This window comes from Balaenoptera acutorostrata, chromosome 11, assembly GCF_949987535.1.
Source record: "Balaenoptera acutorostrata chromosome 11, mBalAcu1.1, whole genome shotgun sequence".
NCBI classification, from domain to species: domain Eukaryota; kingdom Metazoa; phylum Chordata; class Mammalia; order Artiodactyla; family Balaenopteridae; genus Balaenoptera; species Balaenoptera acutorostrata.
The window spans coordinates 25,904,331-25,928,088 of record NC_080074.1 but is presented as its reverse complement, the minus strand read 5'-3'; the positions used below and the strand labels follow the sequence as shown (position 1 = coordinate 25,928,088).

General features: G+C 39.1%; 2 protein-coding genes across 2 annotated transcripts in view; both read right to left on the bottom strand.

The window, feature by feature from the left end:
* Positions 1-23,758, bottom strand: part of NTN4 (netrin 4) — a 98,999-nt gene that overhangs the window by 42,407 nt on the left and 32,834 nt on the right. The window contains exon 3 of the mRNA XM_057557526.1: positions 16,577-16,855. Within this exon, the coding sequence (XP_057413509.1) occupies positions 16,577-16,855 (279 nt within the window). The remainder of the gene's footprint in view (positions 1-16,576; positions 16,856-23,758) is intronic.
* On the bottom strand, positions 12,805-16,336 carry LOC102998830 (receptor of activated protein C kinase 1-like). The gene is made up of 2 exons (XM_057556503.1): positions 16,317-16,336; positions 12,805-13,681 (listed from the first exon to the last, which is right to left on the bottom strand). The coding sequence occupies exons 1-2, from the start codon at positions 16,334-16,336 to the stop codon at positions 12,805-12,807; spliced, it is 897 nt and encodes a 298-aa protein (XP_057412486.1).

Sequence of the window (23,758 nt, the reverse complement as noted above, 5' to 3'; positions counted from 1 at the left end):
CCTCTAGGTGGTCACAAAGCATGGAGCTGATCTCCCTGTGCTATGCGGCTGCTTCCCACTAGCTATCTGTTTTACATTTGGTAGTGTATATATGTCCATGCCACTCTCTCACTTTGTCCCAGCTTACCCTTCCCCCTCCCCGTGTCCTAAAGTCCATTCTCTACGTCTGCGTCTTTATTCCTGTCCTGCCCCTAGGTTCATCAGAACCTTTTTTTTTTTTTTAGATTCCATATATATGTGTTAGCATACGGTATTTGTTTTTCTCTTTCTGACTTCCTGCACTCTGTATGACAGACTCTAGGTCCATCCACCTCACTACAAATAACTCAATTTTGTTTCTTTTTATGGCTGAGTAATATTCCATTGTATATATGTGCCACATCTTCTTCATCCATTCATCTGTCGATGGACACTTAGGTTGCTTCCATGTCCTGGCTATTGTAAATAGAGCTGCAATGAACATTGTGGTACATGACTCTTTTTGAATTATGGTTTTCTCAGGGTATAGGCCCAGTAGTGGGATCGCTGGGTCGTATGGTAGTTCTATTTTTAGTTTTTTAAGGAACCTCCATACTGTTCTCATAGTGGCTGTATCAATTTACATTCCCACCAACAGTGCAAGAGGGTTCCCTTTTCTCCACACCCTCTTCAGCATTTATTATTTGTAGACTTTTTAATGATGGCCATTCTGACTGGTGTGAGGTGATACTTCCTTGTAGTTTTGATTTGCATTTCTCTAATGATTAGTGATGCTGAGCATCTTTTCACATGCCTGTTGGCCGGCTGTATGTCTTCTTTGGAGAATGTCTACTTAGGTCTTCTGCCCATCTCTGCATTTTATTATCACTGAACCATTTTACAACTCTGTAAGTTGTAGAAAATTAATAATAATTCAAATAACTCTTGTCCATAGAAATGCAAATCAGTTGTGTCTGACAATGCAATTGATCATTGCCCTTCACATTGACCTATTTTGCACCTCTTTGTATATTTCTTCATTTGCCAGTGTATGTGTGGTTCTTCGAATTTTCCTTTGAAGCAGTGATAAGGTCTTACTGGTCCCTCATTAATTACTGAGTTAAGTAAAACGGTTGACACATGTTTATTTTATATCTGTGTGACAGTCATGGCTTTACTTTTTAAAAATGTATCCTTGGGACTTCCCTGGTGGCACAGTGGTTAAGAATCCGCCTGCCAATGCAGGGGATATGGGTTCGAGCCCTGGTCTGGGAAGATCCCACATGCCACAGAGCAACTAAGCCCGTGTGCCACAACTACTGAGCCTGCGCTCTAGAGCCCATGGGCCACAACTACTTAGCCCACGTGCCACAACTACTGAAGCCCGCGTGCCTAGAGCCTGTGCTCCGCAACAAGAGAAGCCACCGCAATGAGAAGCCCGCGCACCACAACGAAGAGTAGCCCTTGCTCGCTGCAACTAGAGAAAGCCTGCATGCAGCAATTAAGACCCAACACAGCCAAAAATAAATAAATAAATTTAAATAAATAAGTTAAAAAAAAATGTATCCTTTAACACTGCCATTTCTTATCCTCCACATGTTACCTAAAGTTCTTCTGTCTAGACTACTTGAGGATATACTTCTAAAAGTGGAATTTCAACATGCTTTATATAGCTAAATGGGTTTTGAATGTCTCGTATTTTTACAAGATTAATTCTACTAGCTTCTTTTCTTCAGTTTCCTCAGGCACTTTATCTTTCCTGTGGGGACTGTAATAAATATTTCTGCCATAAAAGTGAAAATAGCATTAAACTAAAAATTGTGATGCTCAGGAAGCTTATGAAGATTACATTCAGATAAGATCATACTATTACCAATTTATGTGATTCTTTTCTATCATTACTTCCTTACATAGAACTATTTCTTATTTGCTTTTTGTTTCCAATGGGTTTTAAGAATTATTTCTGACTACTGGGCTTTTAAAAATGATGTCTGTCCAACAGGTATATTTATTTGGATAAATCCTACAAATGAATAGTTAGGTTACATGCATAATTTGGTTTCAGATTTGCATGTGTACAATGGCAATAAAGTAAGGTACTCTGATTTTAAGACATTTATTTCAGTGTATCTAAGGAATTGCCTCATAATATCAAATTAGCTCCTTTTCTCCTCTGTAACAGCTACAATTTCTTCAAGATATAGAACAAGAGAAGATTGACAAATATCATTAGAGTCTTGCTGCAGTTCTTTTTTATAGGCAGACTTTGACTTTCCTAGAATACTATATAAGAAACTATCTTAGTATACAGCTAAGGCATCTGAAATTTCTTTCAAGCCCGATTACTACCTGCGTTACTGTGTTGAGTCACTGGGACAGTTGCTATAATACATAGCCATGTGACCCACTCCATCTCTGCTCTTCGTTTGATCTCAGTTAAGTCTTGTTTTCATAAGTTCACTTTGCACTTGTCTTTTTATATTTAAACTTTTCCAAGGTCACAACACAAATCAGTGGCAAAACAGGGAACAGAACTCCCGAGAGAGCCCTAAAACATTAGAGGCTTCCATCTTAGAACAGTGATGTCATCAGGAAGATTTTTTTTTTTTTTCCTTCCCACAAACACCTAAAATAACTTCTTATGATAAAATCTCTGGAGGGAAAAAGGGATCATATCAATTTTTTAGTATCTATTTAATTTGAATAATTTTAGAAAGAAATAGCAAAAGTAGAATTAACAATATATAACTTCTCCTATGCTGTTAAAACTATCAGACAAGAACCTGAGAAACTAAGTGAAGGGAAAAACTAGAACTCATTTTGTAAGCAACTTATCTGTCAAGCAGCATTTGATGCAAGAAAGAAGGAAGGTCTTGTGGGGTTTTGTTCAACGTCTTTGAGGATTTAGATGGGTTTTTGTAATTAGTTGGGGACCAGGTAAATTCTATTAGAAATGCTGTGGGGGATTATTAAGTACTTTTCACCCCAGTGACATTCACTTGCTCAATGTATTCACATAGCTTTTGGTTATTTTAAAGGAAAATTCCTTGTCACCGACTATTTTGCATTCTTATACAAAGTTTTTTCTTTCTTTCTTTTTTTTTTAAAATTAATTCTAGTCCACGTTTCCCACTGTTTTCCTTTTTTCTTGACAGTTCTGTTTAACTGTCACTCAGTATTCTATACAGTGCAGAGGGTGTTACAAAAGTTGACTTAAGATAAATGAGCCCCTGATTATAGTACAAGAAGCCAGTTGCTAGGGCATGTTTTCTTCCATAGTCTTTTGTTGTTGAATTAATTCATTCAGGTGCTTCTTTTCATATTGGAAAATTGCTTGTTTCCAGGTGAATCTTGTAAAACATAGTCTTCATTATTGAGTATGCTCATATGAAAGATTAAGGTGGAAGTACTGATATTAAAAACTTATGCTTGTTTGGCAACTCTGTCAGAAAGCAGTCATTACCACATCTGTGATCATTTGAATATGTCCAGAAACAACAACCACAGCTACTGAAAGAATTGGTTTTCTTCAATACCCATCCATCCAAAGCTACTGCTTTTTATTTATTTATTTATTTTTTTCAAACATCTTTATTGAAGTATAATTGCCTTACAATAGTGTGTTAGCATCTGCTTTATGCTACTGCTTTTTAAAACAGTCGGCTTAATGACTGGGACTTGAAAAGAAATATATTCATTTTGTAAAGTTCCTTTGTAACCAGCCATGGGTTGGTTGGTTTGTTTTTTAGCTTTTGATTTTTTCTTATTGAGATTATATTCACATAGCATAAAATTCATCATTTTAACAATTTTAAAGCATGCAATTCAGTGGGTTTTAGAATATCCAAAAAATTGTGCAATCATTGCCATCATCTAATTCCAGAGAATTTCCATCACCCCAAAAAAGAAAACTTGTGCCCATTCAGCAGTCACTCCCCATTCCTCCCTGAGCTCCAGCTCCTGGCAACCACTAACGTACTTTGTCTTTATGGATTTGCTTTTTCTGGACATTTCATAGAAAAGGAATAATACAATATGTGGCCTTTTGTGTCTGGCTTCTCTCACTTAGCATACTGTTTTCAAGGTTCATTTACGTTGTAGCATGTATCAGTACTGCATTCCTTTTTATGGTTGGATAATACTCCATTGTATGGATATACCGCATTTTGTTTATTCATTCATCAGTTGATGGACACTGGGTTGTTTCCACTTTTTGCTCCTATGAATAATGCTGCTATGAACATTCATGTAAAAGGTTTTGTGTAGACATATGTTTTCAATTCACTTGGGCAGATACTGAGGAGTAGAATTGCTGGATCATATAATAAGTCTATGTTAAACTTTTTGAGGACCTACCAGACAGCAGCAGCACCATTTTACATTTCTGCCAGCAATGTACGAGGGTTCCAATTTCTCTACATCCTCATTAACACTTGTTATTATCTGTCTTTTTGGTTATAGTCATTCTAGTGGATGTGAAGCAGTATCTCATTGTGGTTTTGATTTGCATTTCCCTAATGCCTAAGAATGTCAAGCATCTTTTCATGGGCTTATTGGACATTTGCATGTCTTCTTTGGAAAAATACCTATTTAAACCTTTGCCCATTTTTAAATTGGGTTCTTTTCTTAGCATTATGGGGATAAATGTGACATAAAGAGAATAAATTTTGGAATTAGATACATGGGGTTTCCAATCCCTGCTCTCAGCAATCTTGGGTAAATTCCTTAATAACAAGACATAGTTTCCTACCTATAAAATAAGGATAATAGCACTGGCTCCATGTATTTGAGGATTAAAAGAGAAAATGTATGTAGATGTGTGACACAATCAAGAACAGTCATTATTATTGATATTTTTAACATTATTATCTGAAATGGATCTCTTATTTTTTCAATGCCATTGATTAATTCATTCATATATTGACTGGGGATTTTTTGAACCCACTATATGTTAGACATTGTGACTATCCCAGTATCTGCCATTAAAAATTCAGGGGCTTCCCTGGTGGCGCAGTGGTTGAGAGTCTGCCTGCCGGTGCAGGGGACACGGGTTCGAGCCCTGGTCTGGGAAGATCCCACATGCCGCGGAGCAACTGGGCCCATGAGCCACAATTACTGAGCCTGCGCGTCTGGAGCCTGTGCTCCGCAACAGGAGAGGCCGCGATAGTGAGAGGCACGCGCACCGCGATGAAGAGTGGCCCCCACTTGCCACAACTAGACAAAGCCCTCGCACAGAAACGAAGACCCAACACAGCCAAAAATAAATAAATAATAAAATAAAAAAATTAAAAAAAAAAAATTCAGATAGTTTAGCAGGTAGGGAAAGCTGGATATGTAAGCAAATAATACAGTGAAGTAAATATTTTAATCATGATAAGTACAGTGGACTCTTGGAGGTCTGAGGAATGATTGGGGCTTTGTGTCAAGGCCACTAATAACCTACTTGTTTGACAAAATAGGCTGTAATTCTTTGCTTCGCATGTTAGTGAAGTTAGGTGCCAAAGTGTAATTCCCTTTTTATTACCTATGAGAATTGAATTAAATTACAAATGAGAATTAGAAGATAAATATACTACAGTTATGATCTTTAGCCTCTATTCAGCATATGGAAATACTACAATTCCATGTTTCCTTTAATTTTAATGCCTACTAGGGGCTTATCTGGGAAACAATGAAACCATTGCCCTTCAGGAATTCTGAGAGCTGACTGAGCCAGCTAAGTTACATGCCTGGTACTGGTGCCCTTAGAGATGCCAAAATTGAAGGACAAAGACACTTGATCAGTGTTTACTTTTACAAATTTCCTAATTGTTTGTATATATAACATATTTAATAGTAGGAAAAAGTAATCATTTTTCCATTTCCATATACAATATATTGTCGTTTCTGAAACCATAATTTTCTCTGCTTTTTCTATCTAAAGAGCTCGAGAGAGTTAAAAAAGTATCAGAATTCCATATGATTAAAAAAATCTCATTAAGAATTAACAAATACCATACTACTTCTGTATCCCCACACATGTACTATTTTATTCCATTAAATATTTACATTGCTAAGATGACTCTAGCTCCAATTATAGTTTTAAGGTTTTGAATGCCAAGATTAAGAGACCTTGTCTTCCTCACTATTTGAAATGGCCGTGAGGTTTCTCCATCTTGTGGAATAATTATTATATATATCTATATACTTGTCTGTGTGTGTGTGTGTGTGTGTGTGTGTGTGTATTTTAACCTTATGTGTCTGGTAACTAATATTCCCCTCATAAGAGGGAACAGGACTTAAATTACAACTTATCTTCTACTGAATGTAATTGTTTAAAGACAAATTGAAGTACATTTCCAGCTCTTACAAAATTGGCAAGACACAAATGAAATACCACAGAGATATGAGACCTGGGGTTGTGAACCAGAAGTCAGATATCTGTAACCTCAGCTTTTCTCTTTCCATGCAGCTTCACCCTCCACTCACTCCATTATCGTAGCAATTAAACAGGGAGACTAGGCTTTCCAGATCCAGAGATCTGACTCTAGGCTCCCAGCTATCCACAGGATGGACCCCCAAATGCTACTGGTCTGAAAAGGAAATATTCATAAGAAAATCTGCAAAGTGAGATATGCCTTGAATATCTGAGGAGTATTTTACAGTAGGAAAAATGTCAAATTTAAGTTGCTGTTTCCCAATTTATAGAACTAGCAGCTTAAACCTGTTAAAGAAACTCATTTTTGTATCCTTACAGTGCCCAAATTTTGACCTAAAAATACACGTGATTCACTTTCTGTAAAGTATGTTCATGAAAAGTTGAATGTACAAATATTATACTATTTGGAGAATCAACCTTACTTTCCTATTGGCTTATATTTTACTTTCAGAGATGTCAGCTCTCACACTAACATTTTAGCTTTCTGGTATTTTTATCCTTCAACCTCTCTGTGAAGTAGTCAAAAGCCTATAAACAAATACTTAAATGTTCTGGGGGAACCCTTGCAAGGAACCCCACAGGGAATTCCTTTCCTGAGTGCAAAAATTATTTTGTAACGCCTCTAGGTTTAAAGTCTTCTGGTTTCCTAATCAGCAAATAAAAAGAGTAATCTCAGGCAACTTTTGCCATTAAAAGAGAGTGTGTCTTACTGTTTAGAGGGAAAATAAGGCTAGATTCATTTGCAGTCTTATAGTCAAAACACTAACGATTTGCAGCCATGAACATGTTTTACTGACTTGCCCTGCTCCTAGGAAACACAAGGTAGTAAATGAAATATAAAGAACACTCTGTACACCTTCTATGTAGTTATTCACTGCCAAGGGACTACTGGCAAAGTTATACTATACTAACATAGGAATATTGAAAGTAGAACTCTAAGACCTTGAAATGAATTGAGAATAGTCTCACACTAACTGTATCAAGCTGACAGTTTCTATTTTGTTAATATTAGGAATACAACATTGCACGCCCCTTGGTGATAGGATTACCCATTCCTCCTGGTCTAATGTGACAAGTGAACTGCTTGGGATTGCTGCTGCCTTTCATTAGCAGTGAAAATGATTTATGGCTAGAGATGGAAGTAAAGAATAGTAGATCCAGAAATCCCTCTTCCTAATAAAACCAAAGATACTGATCAAAGATGATTCATACCCCCCAAAAGATAGTCCCTTCTGAATGATTTTCTTTGTAGATTTTCCAAACTTATTGCTTTTACTCTTTCTTTCTTCCCTTTGGGCCATTTCAGTAATGAATAGAAGAGAAGAGAGAATCAATGATAATTTCTGGTTCAACAGAAATTAGATGACTTGGATAGATTACCTATTCCTATAAAAATAGTCTTTTTAATGAGAGTTTTTTTCTTGGTACCATATTGGTGGTGGAGGTAGGGTATGGTAGTAAGAACTCTGAATGTGAGAACTTGCTCTCTATCACTGTGACTACAAGCAGGTAAATTAATCTCTCTGTACCTCAGTTCCCCTTATCTGCAGAATAGAAACAAAAATGCTTATCTTCTAGGATTGTAGTAAGGATCAAGTGAAATAATGAATGGGAAAGGGCTTTATAAAATATAAAACAAGGAAACTTTGGTTGTGGGAATAGTGTTTGCTCTCTCGTGTCCTCACTTCCCTCTTTGCTCAGTTTATTTTTTATTTATTTATTTATTTTTTGGCTGGGCCGCACAGACCCATGCCCTCGGCAGTGAAAGCTAACCACTGGACCACCAGGGAATTCCCTTTGCTCAGTTTAGATTCCATGATCCATGACGATAATCAATCGCTTGAGCCCACCCCTACCTCACTTGCCCTCCTGTGCTTTCTCCCCTCTTTTTTACTCTGTTCTTGGCATAATATCAAGTATAGATTAAGTACAGATTAAGTTTTTAGCAATACAACAACAACAACAAAAAGAGAATGGGTGGTGAATTTAACCTGAGCTCTACTTTTTATTAACTTTTGGGAAATCAGTTAGCATTCCCAAGCCTCAGGCCTCAGTTCCTCATCTATGAAAGAAAGTGATGATGATACTTCATGCAGTTGTTGTGAAGATTAAATTCAATAACATTTGTAACATGACAGCACAAGACCTGGCACACCATAAGCATTTAATAAGTTGTAACTATTATCAGCAGTATTTATAATCCATGATAATTATTTTTTCTCTGCTGAGAAGACCTGACACTAATTTATAGATGTTCATTTCCAAATATACATGCATGTTTGCTATATGAAAATATTTTAAAGTTCTGATTTAATATTCTCATTTAATAACTTTATTGATTGTTTTTAAACCCTCTGCTCTTTTCCTTAATACCTTGAAGAGCCAAGAGCTTTCTAATTATTATTATATATTTGGCTTATTCACAGTATAATAAAGAATTTTTAAAAAGAAAACTATGGTCTTAAATCTGTCCTGAATTTATAAAACCTGACATATAAGATGTGCAAATATAAATACATGAATAAATGTATTCAGATTCAGATTAGAAAAATTTTTGTAATGAAACTATATTAATGATTCTGAAACTTGCCTTACACAGCTAGGTAGCTAAGTAATATTTTCCTCAAACCCCACATTATGGTTCCATAGGTTTCGATGTTTTCTTTTAGATTTAGAACACATTAGTCAAAATGTTGACACTCTTTTATAATGCATTTCTGGTTACAAAAGAAAAATCCACCTTAACCTTAGTGTAACTCAAGGCATTTAAACAATTCTCCACGGCATTCTATGGCCTCTTGTTATCCAATGAATGATATTTTAGTAAAACAATGAAACGTTCCATGTTCCTTCTTATTACCATCCATCATCCAACAGCTGTAAAATCACCAGCTGCTGGGAAAAAGAGAACTACATCAGTTCTCCCCAGCTGCAAGGAGAAAAAGCTTAAGATCTCCTCTTCACATAATTTCTGGGATCCCAGCAGGCTGGAATCAAAGTATAGTTTTCCTTGACACAAAACCTCTAGCCTTGTAAACATGTCAAAAAGCACATACACTATGATTTATTCCTGTCGCTACTGGGGAGAAAGTGTCTGTGAGAAATGTGGTAGAAAAGCCTGAGATAATACAAGATAACAACAGCAATGTAGATAGAGGCTACCATATGCCAGGCACTGGCTATCATATTTTTAAGCCTCACAATAACTATATAAGGTAGACATTGTTCTCATTTTCTTAGGGAACTGAGGTTCAGTGAGACATTAATTTAGTAAATGCTGTGGTGAGTCAAATCCAGGTCTATTTGACTCCAATGCTAGGGTCTTAAACACTGTGCTGTTCTGCCTTCCAGTGACATGAACAGATAAGGAAAAATTGAACTGGTGAAGGCTAAATGGAATGGATTGGGAAGAAGGGGAAACATGGAAAAGGTGGTACTACTTTAAAAGACACAGGAGGAGTGTTTAAAGGTAAATGAGGCTGCGAACTGGTACCCCACTTCATGCCTTTTCCTACCCCCCTCTTCCAAAGAAGGAAAATGGCCCTAAAATCCTATATAGCTTAAGAAACAGACTAAGTATCATTTCCATTAACTTCCCTAGTTCTCCATCATCAGCCCTCAAAAATTCTAGCCCATAAAACCAGATTTCATTAACTAATTACTCATCCTCACAACATTGGCTGCAGGGGATTTGGCATAGTCTATAAAGCAACAGCTCTCAAACTTTAGCAAGCACTGGAATCACCTGAGGGCTTGTTAAACACAGATTCCTGAGCCCCATTTTTAGAAGTTCTGATTCAGTAGGACTGGATACATATTTGCAATTATAACAAGTTCTCAGGTAATCCTGATGCTGCTGGTGCAGAGACCACACTTTGAGAATGACTGATATAAAGAAAAACTGTGCTAAAGAAAGTCAGATTTATACACACATACCTATGACAAGCTGACTAGTAAAAGAATACTCTCTTAAGAGGCTACCTTCTGTTCTGCAGGCACAATTTATGAATCTGGTTATTTACAGCTGCATATGTATAATGAATGGTGTTCACAGATACACAAATGTGGGAGGACAATTGACCTTATGACCATGCTCTTAATAAAGCAAAAGACTATGCTTTTAATGTGCAATTTGCTCAGCTAAGCAATCATAGGGATAAGAATATCACATTCAAAACAGGCAACTATGTCCAAATTTAATACCAACTCTTTATAATCCAGAAAAAAATATACATGAAAATAAAATGCACCTAAGCTTAGGGATGGGAAAAATCTGAAACCAGAACCATTCACATTTCCAGTCATAAGCCTCTGTTGGTCCAATTGCCTATGGCTTTTTTTTTTTTTTTTTTTTTTAAAGAGAGTAGAGACAGCAGGAATTCTTCTGGAACCAGATCCCTGCAAGCCATCATGGCCTTGGCCACTTACCTGTTTCTCACCCCTTACCTGGCCCTAGCTCCACGTGTGACTTGGTCTTGTCTGGTTTTGGTACATGCTATAGTTACAGCACTGGGGGCTACCACCATTGCTGCAGAAGCTGAAATCAGTATGAAAGCTGGGGAGTAGGATGTCACAAGATGAGTATTATTTTAAGAAGAAATGGCTTCCAATTTCAAAGGCGCCTGAGATGAGTAAGGAAATGAGGTTTCCATCCCATAGGGTCTTCTAGGATAGAGACTTCTCATTCTAACATCCTTTTGAAATGGGAAAACACTTACTATACAATCCCCTTTACTTGGTTATCCAGATCCTCTTTTTAGGTTGATAGTTATCTATTTGGGTGGTGGGGGGCAGGGTCTACAGTAACTTTAGTGTAACAGAGAAACCAAGCTGCAATAAGTCTACATGATTAGAGCAGATGAAGGTTACCTTTCCAAAGGGTAAAGCCTAAGCCTAGCTGGCAGCACACAAAGATGAACACCAAAGCCCAGAGAATTCTCTTTTCTGGTACAACACTGCATTGGCCTACTCATGATATGAAATGAGTGACTGCAAAACCACGTTGAATGAAAGTATGAGGTCCGACTGGCCAGAGGTAACATCCCGACAGGAGATAATCACTGAAGAGGTTGCTGAAATAAAGTGCAGTTACCTACTCTCCACTACTCCTGCTGAGAGAGGTGAGGGTATGGGATGAGCAGGAAATGATGTTCTTCATTCTTCAAGTAAGTAAATCCTGATAGGATGGGGTTGATGGTCAATCAAGTAGTAGAACAGGATGAAAATCTAGGCTAGTTCTAGATCTTTCTAAGGAAAGGAACAGCAGTGATAAGGGAAAAGAGAGGAACATTAAAAATGCCTGCAAAGGGCTTCCCTGGTGGCGCAGTGGTTGAGAATCTGCCTGCCAATGCAGGGGACACGGGTTCGAGCCCTGGTCTGGGAAGATCCCACATGCTGCGGAGCAACTGGGCCCGTGACCCACAACTGCTGAGCCTGTGCGTCTGGAGCCTGTGCTGCACAACAAGAGAGGCCACGACAGTGAGAGGCCCGCGCACCGTGATGAAGAGTGGCCCCCCTTGCCGCAACTAGAGAAAGCCCTCGCACAGAAACGAGGACCCAACACAGCCAAAAATAAATAAATTAATTAATTAATAAGAAAAAAATGCCTGCAAGTATTAAAAAGGAGAGCCTTCTTTCTTTTCACTTATATAAGACAGGAGACGGCATCTTTTCTTTTTCTTGTTGCAGTGGCAGCGGACTTGCTGGTTTTCACAGAACACGATTTCTGTAATATGGTCTGTTGACAAGGCTCCTCAACCACTGGAGAACAAACAGGCTGACCGTTAATGTCAGAGCTAGGTCTTCTCACGAAGCCTCGGACAGGGGCTATTTCACATGCTGGATCCACAGAGGAACCCCCGACACTGCAGGACGCTTCAGTTAAAGCTTCTGAAACGTTACAATGGAGTGATTGGCAGGTTTTGGGGGGCTCTGACTTCCTTGCACATGTAAATTCTTACAGAAAAGCTGGAAATATAAGGATGGGGAAGATTTAGTTTAGAGCCACAAAGTTCCAGACACCAGCCACGGATGTTTCTGCCCCATTTCACTACATGTTCTTTTCTGAGAAACACATTGCTGAGTGTTAAGCACTGTGGTTGAAAAAAATGATTCACCCTCCCTCATCCTCCGTGTGACTCTCACAACTGCAGAGGCTGAAGACAGGAAGGTTGTCTCTGTTCCCTCTCATCAGGGAACTCACTTGGTGACCTGGTGGATGTCATGAGCAAGGTAGCCCAGTTGTCTGTGTCCCCTGCCACAAAGATGTGGCTGACCTTTGTCATGTAGATGGAGAATTCCTTGGTCAGCCACTCCACCTGTTCAGGCATTAACCCTGTGAAATAAAACATGCCAATTTGGTCAGCGATGTGCTGCCCATTGTGGGAGAAGCCCTCTTTCTTGAGGCTGGAGACAAGCTGAATCCGAATCTAATGACACAGTCGGCCATGCCTTTCACTTCTTGCAACCGTTGTTTTTGCAAATACAGGCTGGTCACGATGGTTAAGGCAGTCAGGGCTCCATTGAGAATACAAGGGATGGATCAAGATCTTCAAATGTGACTCCACTCTTTTGGCTTTATCAGCATCTTTGTAGGACCACAGTGAAAGCTCCCACATGCTCACCATGTAAGCCCATGTTCTTGGCATAGGATCAGCAGAGACAAACATTAACGCCCTCTTGAATGAAATGGTGCACAGCCCAGACATCCATGTTACCATCACCCCTGTCCAAGCCTTGGTAGGCTGGCAGAAGATTGTAGAGAACAGTTGTATTTTAAGACTTTTGCCATCAGCAGACCAGGTCAGAGAGGTGTACTGGGGTGGCTCTGCTTTGCTGCTGGTACTGATAACTTCTTGCTTCAGTTCATTTACGATGACCTTGCCCTCCAAGTCCCAGAGCTGGGTGTTGGGGCCCATGGTGGCACAGAGCCAGCAGTGGTTGAGGCTGAAGCACAGGGAATTGATGATGTCCCCACCATCTGGCATATAATGGTGCTTGCTTTTATTGAGGTGCCACAGCATGGCCTGGCCACCGTTGCCTTCAGAAGCACAGAGGGATCCATCTGGAGAGACAGTCACAGCGTTCAGGTGGCCGGGGGCGCTGATATGGTTGGACTTCAGTTTGCAGTATTCCAGGTTCCATACCTTGACCAGCTTGTCCCGGGCACAGGAGATGATGATGGGATTGCTGCTATTGGGTGAGAAGCAGATGCAAGATACACACTCACAGTGGCTGTCACCCTGGACAGTGTATTTGCATACACCCAGAGTGTATAATAAAAACTTCCAGAATTTTCTCTTCAGCCTAAGAAAGTGTTGCTAACTCTTTGAAAGTTTACATTCAGAGGATTTACTTTAAAAAAAAAAAAAAAAAACACTGCTTTTTTTTTTTTTTTAATTGAGAAGATGGTGAGTTCCATATTTTAAATTTATTTATTTATTTATTTATTCTTGGCTATGTTGGTTCTTCGTTTCTGTGAGGGCTTTCTCTAGTTGCGGCAAGTGGGGGCCACTCCTCATTGCAGTGTGCGGGCCTCTCACTATCGCGGCCTCTCCCGTTGCAGAGCACAGGCTCCAGATGCGCAGGCTCAGCAGTTGTGGCTCACAGGCTCAGTTGCTCCGCAGCATGCGGGATCCTCCCAGACCAGGGCTCGAACCCGTGTCCCCTGCATTAGCAGGTAGACTCTCAACCACTGCGCCACCAGGGAAGCCCTGCTTTTTTTTTTTTTGGCCATGTGGCATGCACGATCTTATTTCCCCGACCAGGGATCGAAACCATGCCCCCTGCAGTGGAAGCGTGGAGTCTTAACCACTGGACCACCAGGGAAGTCTCAAAACTATTGCTTTTAAATGCATACTCATGAATGCTTTATAAGGCTCTTGAGAACTCTGGTAATTTAGTTTGGTTGACCAGAGCCATTCAGGTTGTCTCATAGGTCATGAGACAAATCAAATATGGCTTAGTCTGGGCCATGTTTCGGGGGCCTCTAAGCTTGTATCTGTCCTTTTGCTCAGGACTCTACCCTGAAATAATCCTATAAGGCTTGGCTTACAAAGATAGTTGAGGAAACAAAAGGCCAGTGTCGTGGTCCGTTTGGGCTGCTAGAACAAAGTACCATAGACTGGGGGGGTGATAAATAACAGAAATTTATTGCTCACAGTTTTGGAGGCTAGAAGTCTGAGATCAGGGTGTCAGCATGGTCAGGTACTGGTAAAAGCGTTCTTCCAGGTTGTAGACTGCAGACTTCTCACTGTGTCCTCATATGGCAGGAACAGAGTTAGCTAGCTGTCTGGCCTCTTTTTTTTTTTTTTTTTTATAGCTACTTTATTTATTTATTTATTTATTTTTGGCTGTGTTGGGTCTTCAGTTCGTGCGAGGGCTTTCTCTGGTTACGGCAAGTGGGGGCCACTCTTCATCGCGGTGCGGGGACCGCTCTTCATCGCGGTGCGCGGGCCTTTCACTATCGCGGCCCCTCCCGTTGCGGGGCACAGGCTCCAGACGCGCAGGCTCAGTAGCTGTGGCTCACGGGCCCAGCTGCTCCGTGGCATGTGGGATCTTCCCAGACCAGGGCTCGAACCTGTGTCCCCTGCATTAGCAGGCAGATTCTCAACCACTGCGCCACCAGGGAAGCCCTGGCCTCTTCTTTTAAGAGCACTAATCCCATTCATGAGGGCTCCACTCTCATGACCTAATTACTTCCCAAAGGCTCCACCTCCATATACCATCACATTGGGATTAGGGTCTCAACATAAAATTTGGGGGTGGGGACACAAACATTCAGTACATTGCAGCCTGCAGGCTCTCCTTCGCTAATGCACTTAAACATAATGGCAGAAATTTATTAGCATCTTACCTCATGCAAATTTTCTTGTTTTCAGTCTAGTTGGTTGACATGTATCTAGAATATCTAGGTTATTTTCTATTTGAATAATACCTGAACCCAGTTAACTTAGGTATAACAAATTATTCCATCCTTTATTTGAAACAATATTGGTTCAAAAATCCATTAATGAGTAGAAACTAGTAGATGTTTGTTGAATGAGTATTGCACTTCCTTCAACTTGGAAGCCCCAGCTTCACTTCTAGAAGTAATAGCATTGTTTCTATTTTTGTAACTTCCTGGCTACTGTCCTAGGCATTTCAGTTACCCCAATGCTATTCTGAACCCCAGCAACTCAGCCCAGCTAACACAGACTATTCTGCTGGCTAACTGGTTCATGGTCCCTCACGGCCCTATCTATATCTGGGCTGGGAGAAAGAAGACAAATGTGTAAGTCTACTCTTTAGGTAATGAAGTAAGGATATTCTGAGGCCTTTTAAGTTTTGTTTATTTATTTTTGGTTTGGTTTGATTAGAAGTATCAGAGCAAAATATAAAGTGAAAGAATTAGAGTGCTCTCCTACTTGCCTAATCCTCATTCATAGCTCTGGATGCATCCCAACAAGGTACTTGCTGTGTGAGCCACTTTGTATCTTTTTTGGAAGAAGATGAGGTGAGGACAATGACAGTAATTGTCATCATCTCCCTATTCCTATGTTGCTATCATTCAACCAAACACCTACTGAACACCTTCTTCTGGCTCAGGTAATACACTCGGTCCTGAGGATATGAAGATCACACAGTCCCTGTCCTCAGGAAGTTCGTGATCTCCTGGGAGATGCAAACAAGTAAAAGTTCAGAGGAAGGCGCAATGAGAAGTGTGAGCCTAGAGGAAAGAGCATTTAAGTCTGCCTTAGGGTGAGAGGCTACTCTTTACAGAGGAAAATTATTGTTCATTCTACTGGCTGGCCAGCAAAAGATACTGGGCATTAAATTGAAGTTCTTATTTTTTCCACTCTAAAATCTACTTAACAATGGTACCCATTTACTGTCAAAGCTGGTTTCTATGTGATAATGCCACAAATATGATTATGCCAACCTCTCCTACTGCTCACCTTACACTTTATATCTGGAAGTCATGGTACTAAAAACTGGCATGGATGTTTTCCAAGGAATCTGGTTATCATACTTGACTATTTATAATTCTAAAATGGAAGATTAAAAAACAAGTTAATAGGCACTTTATAGGATGGGCGTGGAGTCGGAGGAGTGAATCAGCAGAGGAAGAAAGAAGAAGAACCATGTAAGCACAGACTCACTCTAAGGGAACTTAGACTACCAAATGATTTTTTTTCATAAGTGAGGACTTGTTTTACATACCACGTGGAATGCTCCAGGGGCCTTGACAGGTCTGAAGCCATCAACAGGTATACACTGATCAGCGTGGCCATTACAGAAGCAGCTGCCCTTGACAATGAAATCATAGATTGCATAGTGCGTAAAATGTTGAGGCTTTGCATTCAGGTTGTTTCTCTGACAGGGACAAGACTGTCGTTTTAGCAGCTGCACACGGAGGTTGGTGATCTTTAGCTGCTCCTGCAGTTTGGCACTGTAAGGGTTCTCCACATCATACGGTGGTGACAAAGCTCTGAAAATAACCTGTAAAGAAAAAGAAAATGCTGTGCATATATAGGACTGTGTGCAAACCCTGAACTATTTGCCCCGTGTAGTCCTGGTTTGATTTATACCTTTTATCATCTGCAAGTGATAAGATAACAAGAGGTTTTCAGACCTTGATCACACCTGGGGAAGAGCTGCCCTTTATTCCAAGGAACAGATGTGCTGCCTGTTTGGATGCAGAAGAAGTATAAATTGAGTAATCAGCAGAAATCTGACTCTTGGGATGAAGGCAGCCATACAAAGATCTTGGGGGAAGAGCATTCTGGGCAGAAGGAACAGCCAGTTTAAAGGCCTTGAAGTGGAATCAAGCTTGGCTTATCCAAGGAAGAAAAAGACCAGTGTGACTAGAGTTCAGGGGACAAGGGGACAGTGGAGAGGAGGACAGAGGCCACGTATGACAGATCATGAATAGAGAGCCCTTTAAAGGCCATGGTAGAGTTATCCTAACTGTAGTGGGAAGCCACTGGAAGGTAACAGGCAGAGAAGTGATGTGATCTGATTTGCATTTTTAAAAAAGGTAACTCTCTCTTGCTTCTGCGAGGAGAATGGATTATAAAGGGTAAAGAATAGAAGCAGGAAGACCAGTTAGGAACTGACTGCAAAATAAAGATCCAGGCACTTATATTTCTAAATGCGGTTATGACCCTTTCAAAGACTCATCAGTTACTAATTGGGACCACTTTCGCTATGAGTATCTTTGGTTCTCCTTTTCTGGATCTGCCTTGCAACTTGTGGCATATATTTGGAATATTTTTACTGGAAATAAATATACAACCCTTTGAGGGTGGATTTGATTTCTAAAATTAGTCAGAAGTCACTTGAATCCAATGCAGTTAGTAATGTACCTGATCAAGTCAGTTAACAGCACTTTTGGTTAAATGCAAGGTGTAACTAAGTGATGAGACTTTTTATTGTGCAGGTTATAGACAGACTCTATAGGCAACTTAAGGCTTTAGTTGTGAGGAGGAAACCAGAGGGAGGAAGGCTCAGAAGGGACAGACTTTGGACATGTCTGTGAGTCTATACATTATACAGGGGCAATAAAATGGGCCTTGGGGTGGGGTGGTGCAAATTCTCTAGTGGACCCGTTACTTTGGAGGAGTAGAGGTTAGTGGAAAGGGAAATCACTGCCCATGGAAACCAATGAATATAAATATAATGTAACATGAAGCATTATTATAAGGAGGGCAACACTAAGTTACACCTCATTATGCAGTTAAAAAAAAAACCTCAGTCTTGTTGATTTATACAGTAAGAAACACAAAGGTCCTCTGAAAAATTCTTAAGCATCTCTTGGCTTTTTAAAAATATGTCAAAAAAACCCTATTTACAAAAAAACAGAAATATTTTGATAACCACATACAGTCGTCCCTTGGTATCCGTGGGGGATTGGTTCCAGGCCCCCCTGGATACCAAATTTTGCGAATGCTCAAGTCCCTTAGTTGGCCCTCCATATCTGCAGATGTGGGGCCTGTGGATACAGAGGGCTGACTGTAGTATGAAAGTAAAGTAATTATTCAAAAGTAAGCTTTGTATAAACTCCCATTTAAAGAGAATGTATCTAAAAGTAATTTTCCAGAAAAAAAATTTTTTTCTTTAAGGAATACTTTGGATAGAAAAATTTCATTTTACAAATTGCTTTTGCACGGAAAGTATGAAAAGGCAAGAACCTACTCTGTAGGATCACCTCTCCAGGTCTATTGGTACAGAACTGTCCTCAGTGAAATATAACTTAAGGGAAGGTGATAATCAGCACTAGGCCTCCTATAGCCAATTCTCCATCCAGCAGCCAGAGTGATTCTCTATTAACAGAAATTGGACCATGTCCTTGCTTAGATCTACACGCACCTAAAGACCTCCCATTTCTCTCAGAAAAAAATACAAAGTCCTTATAATGGCCCTGCTTTATTTTTTTTCTTAGTGCTATTACCACCTGCACATTTTAGTTGTAGTTGCTTAATGGTTTACTGTCTTCCCCATCTAGAATGTAAACTTGATTTTTTTTTTTTTTGGCCACGTGGCATGCGGAATCTTAGTTCCCAGACCAGGGATAGAACTGGTGCCCCCTGCAGTGGAAGCACAGTTTTAACCACTGCACCACCAGGGAAGTCCCTAGAATGTAAACTTCTTGAGTGGAGTCACTGGTGTATCCCAGGACAGTGCCTGGCACAGAATAGGTATTCAATAAATTTTTGGTAAATGAATTGATTAATTATAACATTGTTCTTGGCATTCAAATAATAGGTGAGAATTTCAAGTAACTTCCTTTTACAGGGTCCTAAACAGATTCACATACTGAATTCATGTCATAGCACCAGAAGGGGACAGGTAAGAAGTTGCAATAGTTACAAATAATGAATTATTAACCAGTATCTGCATAAGTAGCTAATTTTGAACTTGCAAAACTTAAAAAAGTTGTATCTTAAACAATATTCTGCACCATTTATTCACATGGAAAGTGGAAGAAAGCAACATATTATGGAATAAAATTTTCCAACAAACAATATGTCACCTATTTGAAAGTCAATATAGAATTAATGGGCCTTGGGGTGGGGTGGTGCAAATTCTCTAGTGGACCTGTTACTTTGGAGGAGTAGAGGTTAGTGGAAAGGGAAATCACTGCCCTTGGAAACTAATGAATATAAATATAATGTAACATGAAGCATTATTATAAGGAGGGCAACACTAAGTTACACCTCATTATGCAGTTAAAAAAAAAACCTCAGTCTTGTTGATTTATACAGTAAGAAACACAAAGGTCCTCTGAAAAATTCTTAAGCGTCTCTTGGCTTTTTAAAAATATGTCAAAAAAACCCTATTTACAAAAAAACAGAAATATTTTGATAACCACATACAGTCGTCCCTTGGTATCCGTGGGGGATCGGTTCCAGGCCCCCCTGGATACCAAATTTTGCGAATGCTCAAGGCCCTTAGTTGGCCCTCCATATCTGCAGATGTGGGGCCTGTGGATACAGAGGGCTGACTGTAGTATGATGTAGTTAATGTCTTTTTTTTTTTAACAACAGCCTAAATCAGAACATGATTTCATATTTTGAATCATTAAAAAAATTTTTTTAAAAAGCATTGAATCCATTGTGAGCTTTACGTGGGGTTTATTTTCCATATGACTCTCAAACACTGGCATTATGTGAGACATTTGTGAGGAACTCTTGCTCTGAATAAGATCAGTGATATGGCTACCTTCCAATTTATCAACCACAGTGGTGCAAGGACATGGGAAAAGGTAACCAGTGCTAACTAAATAAGTATTCCTCTGAAAAGTCTATTGCATACTACACTGTCACCCACCCATCCTTTTCTTGACCATTGGTGGCAAGTGTTTGCTCTCTCTGCTCCTGGCACATATTTACCCTTGACATTTACCCTGGTTCCCTCTCTCTCCCTCCCCGTGAGAATTGTTCAGCACATGCAAGACTACAGGAAGATCTGTCAAGGTTTGTAGGAACTTAGAAGCTCTTTTGCTTCCTGGACCCAGACTGTGGAAGCTGAATGGCGGCTCTGTGCTTGGTGTGCATGACACCACAGTTGGCACGCTGATATCAGCAGGGAACGGACATCATGACCCCTGAGGCTGTGTGCTGGAAAGGAGACAGCGGAGTGCCACAGACACAAAAGTGGATGGGAATTTAAACCATGAAATCTTTTTTCCAGAAAGGAGACGCCTTAATCTGATACCCTGGGAAATGGATCTACCCTGTGTCAGGAAACAAAGAGTGTGCCAATCCAGATGCTTCAAACTTCTGGCAGGTCGCCTTTTGGGTCCCACCCAGTTTTTCTTCAAATATCCCCAGAAGAAGCCTGTATGGCACTACTTAAATGAAGGAAGAAAAAGTGTAGAAGCCCTCCATATAATATCAGCCTCTTCTGTTTTTGTCCCCATCAGGAACTGGATGTACCTATGGGCCCATCACTGTTCCTCTGCCTGTGATTGCTTCTGAAGATGCACTCCTAACAAGACATAGTTAAAAAGCCAGAGGGGGATTAGGATCAAGCCCACTTTGATGTTTCCAGCTTGTTAGTGCCATTGGCCAGGATTTCATGATCTTATTTTTTTAACTAAGAAATTTGATTATGTTTTAGTGATTAATACTATGCTCATTACAGAAAAATCTGTCACTCAAAATGTAGAAGACATTAGACAACTACAATTCAATCCATCCTAAAGGCAACCAGGGATACCAGCTTGATAATATTTTTCCATCTAAACTTCTGTATGTATACATATAGAATATAATGTAAACAACTTTGTTTCAACTTAGCAATACCTTGTAAATATTCTTCCAAATCATTAAAAATAACTCTACATCAGTAGTTCTCAAAGTGTGGCCCCCAGACTAATATCATCAGTATCAACCTGGGAACTTGTTAGAAATGTAAATTCTTGGGCCCTACACCAGACTGACAAATCAAAAATTCTGGAGATGGGGCCCAGAAATCTGTGCTTCAACAAGCCTTCCAAGTGATTCTGATGCACAATAAATTTTGAGAAACACTGCTACATAATTTAAAACCTGGTTAGAATTCCATTGTGTGGATATGACATAATTTATTCAGCCAGACTGCTACTGTTAATCATCTAAGTTGTTTCCAACTTTTCAGTATAACATTACAATGTACAATCTTGTAGCTAGAATATGGAAGTTTATAATAATATCCTGACACATTTCCAAATGAGAAAATCAAGAGTTAAAGGAATGCATAGTTTTAAAAGCTATCTGAGGGACATCCCTGGCAGTCCAGTGGTTAAGACTTCACCTTCCAATGCAGGGGGTGCGGGTTTGATCCCTGGTGGGGGAGCTAAGATCCCACATGCCTCATGGCCAAAAAACCAAAACATAAAACAGAAGCAATATTGTAACAAATTCAATAAAGACTTAAAAAAAAAAAAGCTATCTGAGTTTCTTGAATGAATCATGGACCCTTTCCTACATACTCTTTGGAATCTTCACATTTCTCTGGTCTTGCCTCACTTCTCTAATCCTGGAATCCCTCAAACTTTGCCTAAGGATCTGGATTCTTGGCTCAGGTTCTGCCATTTCTTATGCCCCACTAAAACAAAGAGATCTTTAAGAAGTTCTGAACAGGTTAGAATCACCTATATGTTCTTTCTTTTCTAGAATACTTACAAAAAATTCTCAATAATACTGAGAATTAGTAAAAATTGTATTCTATATGTGTTATTTATACTCTGAGATAGAAATTTCAACAGAGTATTAACACAGTGTGAACAGAATAAGAAGTAGAGTATTTGGTACGTAATAATCAAGGAATTCTTTCAGTATTGAACTCATACCTGACATATTGCTTTGTACCTAAAATTTTATTGCCTGTGTTGAATCATAATAATTTGAGAAACTTAAGTTATCACATCAAAAAAAAACTTTTCAGCTGCTAGCTTGAGGAATATTTCAGGTCCAAGTTGATTACCCATCCCATGGACTCCCCTGGCACTTGCTCTTTCCATGACAGCATTTTTACACTAGTACATTGTTATTGCCTATTTACTTGTCTGTATCTCACATTAGACTCTGCTCAGTGGGCAGGCATCTTGTTTGTCTGGTTAACAGCTGTGTCCCCCAGCATGTCCCACAGTCTTTGGCATATTGTAGCATTTCATAATTATGTTGAATGAATAAATGAATGAATGATTTCTCCAAATAGCATTTTTTAAAAGGAGAAGCCAAATAGGGAATAGGGTTTAGAAAAATAAAGAAAGCAAGATGGTCTTACCACCAGTTCTGCATTCTTGATGAGGAGTATGTGAACACACACATTTGTATAAATACCTATGTAAAAATAGGTAATACATTTCAAATGGCTTTATGGATTCTTTCTCTTCAGTAGCACACAAGATCTTTCACGTTCTTCAGAAAACAAATCAGGCAGGCATGAGCAAGCACCCAAACACATACAAATACTAGATATTACCCATGGTTTCTGGTCTAGTTTTCTTAGTTACCAAAAATAGAAGCTTCAGGATCATAACTGCAACTGTTATTTAATGATTTTTGAAACCCTAGACATCTTCATATTCTCAAAACAGCAGCTTTTGGTTTCAGTGATTTTCTCTATTTTTCTATTTCATTTTTGCTTTTATCTTTATTACTTTCTTCTGCTTCCTTTGGGTTTAATTTTCTTTTCTTTTACTAGTTTCTTAAAATGGAACTGTAGATCATTGATTTGAGACCTTCTTTTCCCCTAAGTGCTTCTTTAGCTGCAGCTCATAAGTTTTTCTATGTTGTGTTTTCATTTTTAATTCACTTCAAATGCTTTCTAATTTTCCTTTTGATGTCTTCTTTGACCCATGGGTTATTCAAAAATATGTTATTTAATTTCCAAATACTTGGGGATTTCCCAGATACCTTCCTATTATTGATTTCTAAGTAATTCCTTTGTGGTCAGGGAATATACTTTGTATGATTTGAATCCTTTTACATTTATTAGTACTTGTTTTATGGCCCAGAATATGGTCTATCTTGATAAATGCTCCCATGCTCTTGAAAAGATTGTATATACTACTGTTGCTGGTGAAGTGTTATATAAATGTTAATTAGATCAAGTTGGTTGACAGTGTTATTCAAATCATCTATATCCTCACTGATTTTCTCTACTTGTTCCATCAATTTCAGAGAGAAAGTTGTTGAAATCTCCAACTATAATTATCAATTTATCTATTCCTTCTTGCAGTTCTTGCTTCATGCACTTTGAAGCTTTGTTATTAGGTGCATAAACGTGTAAGGTTGTTATATTCTCTTGATTAATTGGCTCTTGATCAGTATGAAATGTCCCTCTTTATCCCTGGTAATATTCTCTTATCTAAAATCTACTTTGTCTGATAATAATATAGCCACTATCAAAAGC

Coding starts and splice junctions, on each gene's coding strand:
- LOC102998830 (XM_057556503.1), bottom strand. CDS start 16,336: ATGACTTCCAGATATAAAGT. Junction 13,682..16,316: donor ATGACTTCCAGATATAAAGT/GTAAGGTGAGCA, acceptor ACACTTTCTTAG/GCTGAAGAGAAAATTCTGGA.